Below are 10,067 nucleotides of genomic sequence, written 5' to 3'. Positions count from 1 at the left end.
TCGGTGGAGCCTGCTTGTCCTGTCTTGTCTTATCTTGTTTTTATTAAGTAGGCTTACCTTTTTCTGGTTCGCCTGGTTTTATTCTATTTTATTCTGGACTGTTGCTCGTACCCACGCTTCTGTGATTGGGCTGAAGCAACCCTCTGCCTGAGTGTCGTGCTGGGACTTTAAATCGCCTTGGTTGCCGGTCCTAGCCGGTGGGGAGCCAGACCGGCTTGCGACTGAGAATAATTACTACCAGCACGAGTGGTAGTTTGACCCATGAGGTGGGTGTTTGAGTGTGTGATTTCTTTTATTAAAGTGTGTTTTAGTTTTTTGATCTGTAGCGAGCCTGACGCTCGGTGTCCTTTTATTTTTTAACATTTTTCTGTGTTTTATTTCAGTGAACGGAGGACATGCCAGTGGCCCTGGGACTTCAGGTGGTGGGTCGTTTTCACACTTTCTTTTGTACAGCACCGGGTGGGCTGCAGTGATTCTTTTTGTGATTTTCTTTTGGTTCCACGGCTGCTGGTAAGTCCAAGTTCCATGGTTGTTTTATTTTCACTTTAGGACACTGTCAACAATGATGCTACATCTTCCATCCATCCATCCATCCATCTTCATCCGCTTTATCCGAGGCCGGGTCGTGGGGGCAGCAGCCTAAGCAAAGAGGCCCAGACCTCCCTCTCCCCAGCCACCACCTCCAGCTTATCCGGGGGAATACCAAGGCGTTCCCAGGCCAGCCGAGAGATATAATCTCTCCAGCGTGTCCTGGGTCTGCCCCGGGGCCTCCTCCCGGTTGGACATGCCTGGAACACCTCACCCAGGAGGCGCCCAGGGGGCATCCTTGTCAGATGCCCGAACATCCTCAGCTGGCTCCTTTCGATGTGGAGCAGCAGCTGCTCTACTCTGAGCCCCTCCCGGATGGCCGAACTTCTCACCCTATCTCTAAGGGAGAGGCCAGCCACCCTTTGGAGGAAGCTCATTTCTGCCACATCATCCGCAAAAATCAGAGATGAGATTCTGAGGCCACCAAAGCGAAAGCCCTCCGCCACTTGGCTGCGCCTAGAAATCCTGTCCATAAAAATTATGAACAGAACCGGAGACAAAGGGCAGCCCTGGCGGAGCCCATCGCCCACCGGGAACGAGTCCGACTTATTGCCAGCAATGCGAACCAAGCTCTTACAACGGTTGTATAGGGATCGAATGGCCCGTAGCAACACCTCCCACAAGACACCCCGAGGGACACGGTCGAATGCCTTCTCCAAGTCCACAAAACACATGTAGACTGGTTGGGCGAACTCCCATGCACCCTCAAGTATCCTCGAGAGGATAAAGAGCTGGTCCAGTGTTCCGCGACCAGGACGAAAACCGCATTGTTCCTCCTGTATCCGAGGTTCGACTAGCAGACGAACTCTCCTTTCCAGCACCCTGGCAGACTTTCCCAGGGAGGCTGAGGAGTGTGATCCCCCTGTAGTTGGAACACACCCTCCGGTCCACAGGTACTGCCCCTGATCTCCACGCAACATTGCAGAGGCGTGTCAACCAGGACAGCCCTACAACGTCCAGAGCCTTCAGGAACTCGGGGCGGACCTCATCAACACCAGGGGCTCTGCCACCAAAGAGTTGTTTAACTGCCTCAGTGACCTCGCCGCCGGAAATTGGCGGGTCATTCCCCTCATCCCCAGACTCTGCTTCCTCCTCGGAAGACGTGTCAGTGGGATTAAGGAGGTCCTCGAAGTATTCCTTCCACCGCCTGACAATTTTCTCAGTCGACGTCAGCAGCGCTCCGCCAGCACTATACACAGTGCAGGTAGAGCACCGCTTTCCCCTCCTGAGACGCCTGACGGTTTGCCAGAATCTCTTCGAGGCAGTCCGCAAGTCTTTTTCCATGGCCTCTCCGAACTCCTCCCACACCCGAGTTTTTGCTTCAGCCACTGCCCGAGCCGCATTCCGCTTGGCCTGTCGATACCTGTCGGCTGCCTCCGGAGTCCCACAGGCTAACCAAGCCCGATAGGACTCCTTCTTCAGCCTGGTGGCTCCCTTCACCTCTGGTGTCCACCATTTGGTTCGGGGATTACCACCACGGCAGGAACCAACCACCTTGCGGCCGCAGCTCAATGCAGCAGCTTCGGCAATGGAGACACTGAACATGGTCCATTCGGACTCAATGTCCCCAGTCTCCCTCGGAATGCTGTTGAAGCTCTGCCGGAGGTGTACGTTGAAGATCTCGCGGACTGGGGCCTCTGCTAGACGTTCCCAGCACACCCTCACTACGCGTTTAGGTGCACCAGGTCTGTCCAGCGTCTTCCCCTGCCACCTGATCCAACTCACCACCAGGTGGTGATCAGTTGACAGCTCAGCCCCTCTCTTTACCCGAGTGTCCAGAACATATGGTCGCAGGTCTGGTGATACGATTACAAAATCGATCATCGACCTACGGCCTAGAGCGTCCTGGTGCCACGTGCACTTATGGACACTCTTATGTTCGAACAGGGTGTTCGTTATGGCCAAACTGTGATTAGCACAGAAGTCCAATAACAAAGCACCGCTCGGGTTCAGATCAGGGAGGCCGTTCCTCCCAATCACGCCCCTCCAGGTCTCGCTGTCGTTACCCACGTGAGCATTGAAGTCTCCCAGCAGGACAACAGAGTCTCCAGGTGGAGCACCTTCCAGCACCCCCCCCCCCCCCCCCCCCCCCCCAGGGACTCTAGGAAGGCTGGGTACTCTGAACTGCCACTCGGTGCATAAGCGCAGATGACAGTCAGGACCCATTCCCCGACCCTAAGGCGCAGGGAACAAACCCTCTCGTCCACCGGGAAAAACCCCAACGTACCGGCAGCAAGCCGAAGGGATATTAGAATACCCACCCCAGCCCGCCGCCTCTCACCAGGGGCAACTCCAGACTGAGACAGAGTCCAGCCCCTCTCCAGGAGACTGGTTCCAGAGCCCAAGCCATGCGTAGAGGTGAGCCCGACTATATCTAGCCGGTACCTCTCAACCTCACGCACTAACTCTGGCTCCTTCCCCACCAGAGAGGTGACATTCCATGTCCCTATTGCCAGTCTTGGCAGCCGGGGGTCAGTCCGCCAGGGCCTCCGCTCCTGGCTGCCACCCGACACACAATGCACCCGACCCCTATGGCACCTCCTGCGGGTGGTGGGCCTGCGGGAGGATGGGCCCATGTCTCCTCTTCGGGCTGTGCCCGGCCGGGCCCCATGGACTAAGGCCCGGCCACCAGACGCTCGCCCTCGGGCACCCTCCCCGGGCCTGGCTCCAGGGCAGGGCCCCGGTAACCCTATCCCGGGCAGGGTAAACTGTTCCCTCGATATCCTTTTCATAAGGGTCTTCTGAATCGCTCTTTGTCTGGTCCCTCACCCAGGACCAATTTGCCATGGGAGACCCTACCAGGGGGCAAAAGCCCCCAGATAACATAGCCCCTGGGATCCCTGGGACACACAAACCCCTCCACCACGATAAGGTAGCGATTCAAGGAGGAGTGCTACATCTTGGTTTTTAATATTTTATTTATTTTTACTATAAATAAAACTTTTAATATTGGAGCCAACCTGCCTCAGTGTGCATCCTTGAATCTGTGCGGCCTCCTTTTATTCCTTTGATCCATTTTTCTTAAATATATTTCCTGGGTGTGAAATTCCCCTAGGTGGCGTTGTCATTTTATTATTTCCTTTTATCTAACCCCACCGACGACTTGGTCACACAAGCAAAACTTTTTTTTACATGTTTTGGAGTTTGTACGTGCTTTGTTTCTAGGGGCTATCGTAAATATACTTTTATTTATTCACTCCACATAAAATGTAATAAATCATATAATACAAAAAAACAGGTATTTACATTTCAACTTTTAACTATTTAAATTTTCAGCTTTTTCCTTTTAAACAAATTTAAAGTGAAACAACACAAAACGGTCCGTGTACTTTTCGGTATTTGAAGTTTTGTTTCAGAAACCAAAACGAAAAAACGATATTTAAAAGAATTTTCATTTTTTAAATTTTTGATAAAGAATAAAATGGGCGAAAATAACTTGTTTTTTCATTCGGTGGTAACAAATAGCCGTCATACACTTAAAATTAGACGTGCTTTTTTGGATTTCTTCGTGATTCAAATAATGAAAGTATACTAGCGCAAAAACAAAAAAATAGACGCATTTTCAATGTCTGAAACGGGAAGTACTTCTTCTGCGCGTTTTTTTATGGCGCGCGCACACCGTCCCCCACACAAGAGATCGACGGCCTTAAAGTTACACTGGAATAAACAGAGGATGGACCATTACGTTGTTTTTAGGAAAACTAAGAGAGTGACACTCCGGGACGAAGACATGACTGCAGAAAAACTGGGTCGCATCTTTCAGGTAGATATGTAAACTTCGCAAACTTTGCTTTCAGCAGTTTTTTTATGAACGTTATTGTTCTTCCTTACTGCGGAACGGCTAACGTTAACATTTGGTGATTTCATGTAGGCCTACTTTTACTAATACTATGTCTAGCCGTCTTCATTGTGCTAATATGTGAATTGTGCACATGTGCTAATGTGTAAATAGTTATTCATTGACTTTTACCGGCTACTAGCTAATAAGTAAGCCTTTAGAGCCTATTAACCGTGTGCACAGGAGTAACACGTTAGCAGAGCAACGTGATTTACGGAAACTTTTCTTAAACAGGTATCCGCGCATACTCTGTACATCACGGATGATTCAAACGTGGCTATGTTCCCCGGTGCGGTCTCTGGTGTTTTCAGCGCATTAGACCTTACACCCAGAGGTCACTATGAAGTCCACGGAGAAGACATGGAGTCAATTCCAACAGCAGGTTCCAGCGGGCAGCGTTTTGCATTTATGCGAGCACCAGCTGTGGCAGCGTCTGCACCTTCACGTTCACAGCAGGCTACTTCAAGTTCCCCTATGTCCTCCAAAACATTTCAGAGGTAGGATGAGTCTGTGTTCTTGAATATTAAATTACAGAACAGGCAAAATAAAAAGAAACATAAGGTGCATGGATAGTTGAATTGTTAAGAATAGCAAAGCTGTTTTAGTACAATTTGCCTATAGCAATCACTGAATGGATTTGTGGCCTGCTGTCTTTTACAAGATATGTAAAATTATTATGTTTTGTTTTACAGATCAGTGTACTTTGCAGATGTAGTTGGTGGGAGGTTGATTCCCAATAGAATGGTGGTTGTACGATTCCTGGAGTCTGAGGCTACGCTTCAAGGGATAGTAGGAAAAGTGCAAGATGCCATTGGTAATTACAACCCAATAATTTTGACAGATGCACAGGGCAATGCAATTCTGGAGTCGGAGGGCACAACAGGTGAGCCATAATATTACAGCTAAAGCCCATATCTTATGGAGAGACATGTCTTACCAGACTCTTTGTAATATTTATTGGGTAATATGGTATTGGCTTCTAAACAGGTTTCTTTGGTTTTGTTTTTCATCTGTAGGGTCACAGTACTGGAGACAAAATGCACGAAAAATTCTTGCTGTGCCTGAACAAGACTTTAATTGCCTCCAGGGAACAAAGAGGAAGAAACTGAGGTATGTGAATAAATATGTATATACTATAGGATGAACATCAATATAGAAGAATTAATTTGATTTAAATCCTATAATAGCAGTAAGACATCACTACATAAATCATCATCTATCAGTAAGTGATGTGATGTTTCTTTAAGCCAGTAAGTAGCTTTGACATCTGATTATCCATTTTTATTTGTAGCAGCCGTAAAGATGATGACAGTGCCAGTTTGGGAGAAGTGAGTGACAAAATAGAAGAGTTGGTGTTGGCATCTCAAAGTCTGCCAGCTGTCACAGCAGCAATCAAAGAGCTCACTGATCTTGCAGTTGCCCAGAAAGTCACAACCCCCAAGCTGCAGACACTCAAGGAGGGATTTAGCTGCGTGGTTTGTATGAGTATGTTCAAATGTTGCTTAGTAAATACATTACATCTACACTAACATTTTAATTACAATTAAAACAATGTCAAACCACATTCAATCATTACTTTGGACAAACATTTTTTTACCAAACATAGGCTCTTTATTCAGCAGTGTCCATTTAAATACTTAGGCACAGACAATCAAGATGCAGGTCTACTGTAACATAACATTCAAAAGTTTACATGCACATTTAATTTGCGTTCTCCTTGCAATCTTGACTATGAAAGTATAGCTTTTCAAATTGATTACAATGTCAGTATGGGTGACGGTACACTGTTCACAGTAATGTAAAACTAAAAAGTTCACATTTAAAATGGGACTGTAGTTGCATATATTGAATCAAGTACCTGTAACTTTTTCATTTTTCTTGCTTGCTAATTGAGAAAATGTACTGATTTTGCCCCTCATCAATTATAGACAAAAATATAGACAGGGACTTTCTCAGAACAGCGTGAACAAGAGGAATTACAGAATAACCAAAAATATTCTGCATGCTGTCTGTAAATTTATGTCAAGACTGACTTTGAACCTATAGTTTGAACTAAATTCAACATAAATGGATAACAGTCTCACTTATCTGATTTACTTTTGCAGACATCATTGAGGATCCAGTGTTCTCACTGTGCTGCAGAAGCATTATTGGCTGCAAGACATGTGTGGAACAGTGGCAAGAGACATCACAGCACTGTGCAAAATGCAGGGAGAGTAACAACGGAGTTCTACAAATTACTGGTCTAACAGCTGCATTTTCTGTATTGAAATCTTTTTTTGCAGAGGAGTAATGTAGTGTGTACACACAAATGTTTACAGTCAGTTGATTTTTTTTTTTGTCTGTTCTGTACAGTTTACAGATGCAGTGGTTCATACATTTCTCTGAGTTATGTTTATGAGACAGAGCAGAGCTTCTTTGTATGGCATAAAGTCACCATTTACGGCTCTAAAAAACAAATGTGAAATATCAGGATATTTTTCTGCAAAATGACTCTCTGTTCTAAGTTTGTCCTGTTCGGTTGTGAAGGGATCAACTCCAAAAGTCGAATATTCTTTGAGTGCAGATCCCAAGTGCTGCCTGTAAAGGTCTGCTGCTTCAAGTGCATTTGGCAAGAGCTCTGGAGAAATTCTTCTTTTACACCCATGTTCTGCAAAGTGATTTGGTATGCCTTTTCCTGTAAAAAATAGAGGAGGTGTTTAAATGTTCATTATCAGGGTTGTAAGCAATCTGACTTTTTTTTTTTTTTTTTTTACCTGGGATTCTATGAGCATTCCATGATTCTACCACACTTGCAAGACCAATGTTACACAGCTGACAGGTTAGATTGGACACACAGTATCGCACAAGGTTATCCTCCATATCTATCTCCTCCTGGTCCATCAGCTGGAGTAGGGCAGTTTTTAGTGGGTAGTTGACACGGTTGTTGATTTCAGGCCAAATCCTTTCAACTGTGTGGTTCTAAAAGAGTTAAAAGAAACATGTCTTAAATGTACGTAGTAGTACACGTAATAGTATAAGAATTTCAGCTGATGTTAATGGTACTTAAATCTTACTCTTGTGGATGAGGTCTGTAAATAAGGCAGTCTCTCCTGATTGAAGCGATGATGTGACAGCATCTCTTGCATGAACAGTGTTAAATAAAATTCCTTTCCATGGTCTACTCGCACCTGGTCCCACATACCATAGGTGATCACTGCAGGTCTGGTACAGGAAAAATAAAGAACATTTATTAACTATTTTGCTTTAAGACCGGCAAAGGTGTTATTATTTTGAATGTATTCATTCATGTTTTTTTTGGGTAATATTTTAGTTGTAGTAGGACAACATATATTTCTTAAGTTTCTTTGCAATGTCACTGTCATGCTCAGACTTTAGATGTATGTCAGAACAATTGAAAGATATGTGGAAATCCAAGAACCTTGTTCCATTCATAAATGAACACTGATTAATTGCAATAAAGTAGTTAAATGATTCATGTGCAATTCCATTTTATTTATTTTTACATTAATAGAAAATGTTGATCAAAATGTTTGGTAAGTTCTTAATATATTATATTCAGGAACATAACCAGACCCATCTGTTGCATGTCTAATTTAAATTCAAAAATTGTAAATATGGGTGCAGCTCATGTCCAATATGACTAACATGTCCATCAAAACACTTAAGATGAAATAAATGGTTTGAGAGGTTGTATTACCTGAAAACATATTCATAGATGCTCAAGTTGTTTTTGATTGGCATTGTGGAATGACTCACAATCTTTTTACTGAATCCATCTACAGCTAAAACATGGGTGACTCCAAACATTACAAGTTTCTCGTTTTGGTCCAGGTGAACCTTGTGCCCCATGCATTCAGCATGGTACGGTGTGGGATTAAGATTCCGAGCTCCCTTACAAAAAAATCACAAAAATAAATGACAGCTGACTGGATAAAGGCAGATTTGATCATACGTTTGAAGAAGAGTCAAGTAACTGTTAAAGCAGGGCGTACATCTGTTAAACAGAATTAGGCCCTACCATTACATGATGTATATCACAAATATGACAAAGAACATTGGAATACAGTTCTAGTGGAAGATTAAATAACATAGGCTACCTGGCGTCTTGCTTCATGATAAGGTTGATGCACCTCTCTTAAAATTGACCCAATTCGTCCCTCTGCAGCATGTACCCCTTTTGTGGACAGATAGCCCTTCATCATTTTGCGGCCATATGTTGGGCCCACCTGTTTAAAATAAAAGATCATGCTACTACTAGAACAACAAATGTAAAGTAGCTTATTCTGAAAGCAAATGTGTAAAGCTAAAGTATTGTGCTAATTAACTGTACAAATACCAGTGAGAGACATCTTTAAAATAACTAACGTTACCCACCACCCGCAAGACGCTAAAACGCGCGGGCGCGCGCACACAGTCTAGACTAACCCCCTTACAACCCAGTTAAGACAACCATACACAGTCATAAGGTGAAGGAAGAAAGTACCTTACCTCATTTATAGCTTGTGTCACCTCAAGCTCCAACCGTGTGTCCGAGAGTCGACAGCTAGTGATTTGCTCAGCACAAAACTTTCTAACATTTCTCGCAGAAAATCCTCTCACTTCCCCGTGTTCATATGACAGACGCTCTGATATAATTTCCGATGACAGGCCTTGTTTTGCCATCTCCATGATCACGTCTGAGTATTTTTCCAACGTCATGATGTCCACACTACAGTGTTTGCCATAAGTTTGCGCATCACTTGTACAGGTTGTTGACCTACTAAAACTTCCGGTTCAGACAAAATAAATAAAGGGCCCTTTCTCGTTCTTTTTTCTTGGGTTTTTCGTTTCTGATGTGCGAAAGGACAAAATGAAAAAAACAATTGTTTTACGTTTTTCATTTTAGCTTTTTAAGTTGAGAATTAAATAAGTGTCTCATTTTCTTTTTTAAATTATACTTTCTGAAACGAAACTTCAAATACCGAAAAGTACACGGACCCAAAACACTGCAAACCACAACACATTTAAATATAAATTAAAATATGAAAGCACGAGGAAGATGCACATTCTGTCATGTAGGCCTGCATGAATTAACTTTCTATGGGCTCAAAATGTGGTCATAAATATTTTGTACTTGTAAAAATGATTTGTATGTGTAAAAAAGATTTGTGTGTGCGTAAAAAAGATTTGTATGTGTAAAAAGAATTTGCGTGTGCGTAAAAAAGATTTTTTTGAACTGCAGGTCTTTGAAGGGAATAAATGCCCTTTTACATGCCAACCCAGCGTTTTCCTTTATCACCACGAAGGAAAACAGTCTGTGGTCGTCCGAGTTTGGTGATTTTTATGTCACAGCCTTTTCAACAGCGCTGCGGACCGCGGGGTGGGGGCGGGCAGTGTTTTGGAAATGACAGTCTTCATTACAAAGCTTTCTTCGTTATGAATTAGCATACATGTTTTTATTGAACATTTGAAGAACTAGCAAAAAAAACAAACTCTTGTAGAGGACATAAAGTCAGAGATAGAAAAGACAAGGAGCAGGTGCATCTAGTACAGGTAGAGCTGCTGCAAAAACCCATAGAGCCCAGCAGCCAGCGTAACAAATTCTGGATCCTTTGCTTTTAGTTAGCAGTTAGCATTAGCAGCGTATCCTGCATCCGAT

General features: G+C 44.0%; 2 protein-coding genes across 4 annotated transcripts; one reads left to right on the top strand and one right to left on the bottom strand.

Annotated features, from left to right (window-relative positions):
- Window positions 1–3,909: 3,909 nt before the first annotated feature.
- LOC309689511 (uncharacterized protein) lies at window positions 3,910–6,774 on the top strand (the record flags this gene model as incomplete). 2 transcript variants are annotated; one of them, XM_082505986.1, is made up of 6 exons in its annotated part: window positions 3,910–4,351; window positions 4,661–4,923; window positions 5,119–5,309; window positions 5,443–5,536; window positions 5,718–5,901; window positions 6,532–6,774. In XM_082505986.1, the coding sequence occupies exons 1-6, from the start codon at window positions 4,154–4,156 to the stop codon at window positions 6,673–6,675; spliced, it is 1,074 nt and encodes a 357-aa protein (XP_082362112.1). In that variant the 5' UTR covers window positions 3,910–4,153. The 2 variants fall into 2 exon arrangements, with proteins under 2 accessions (XP_082362112.1, XP_082362111.1); XM_082505985.1 differs by having other exon boundaries at window positions 5,718–5,911; window positions 6,532–6,719.
- Window positions 6,775–6,798: 24 nt separating this feature from the next.
- On the bottom strand, window positions 6,799–9,394 carry LOC309689401 (uncharacterized protein; the record flags this gene model as incomplete). Of its 2 annotated transcripts, none has more annotated exons than XM_082505792.1 (6): window positions 8,918–9,394; window positions 8,527–8,655; window positions 8,127–8,320; window positions 7,483–7,630; window positions 7,183–7,387; window positions 6,799–7,103 (listed from the first exon to the last, which is right to left on the bottom strand). In XM_082505792.1, the coding sequence occupies exons 1-6, from the start codon at window positions 9,125–9,127 to the stop codon at window positions 6,799–6,801; spliced, it is 1,191 nt and encodes a 396-aa protein (XP_082361918.1). In that variant the 5' UTR covers window positions 9,128–9,394. The 2 variants fall into 2 exon arrangements, with proteins under 2 accessions (XP_082361918.1, XP_082361919.1); XM_082505793.1 differs by lacking the exon at window positions 8,918–9,394 and adding an exon at window positions 8,804–8,903.
- Between the last annotated feature and the right edge of the window lie 673 nt (window positions 9,395–10,067).

The sequence above is a fragment of the Aulonocara stuartgranti genome (genome assembly GCF_965226115.1).
Source record: "Aulonocara stuartgranti genome assembly, chromosome: 1".
Taxonomy (NCBI): Eukaryota; Metazoa; Chordata; class Actinopteri; order Cichliformes; family Cichlidae; genus Aulonocara; species Aulonocara stuartgranti.
This window is presented reverse-complemented; position numbering and strand designations above follow the sequence as displayed.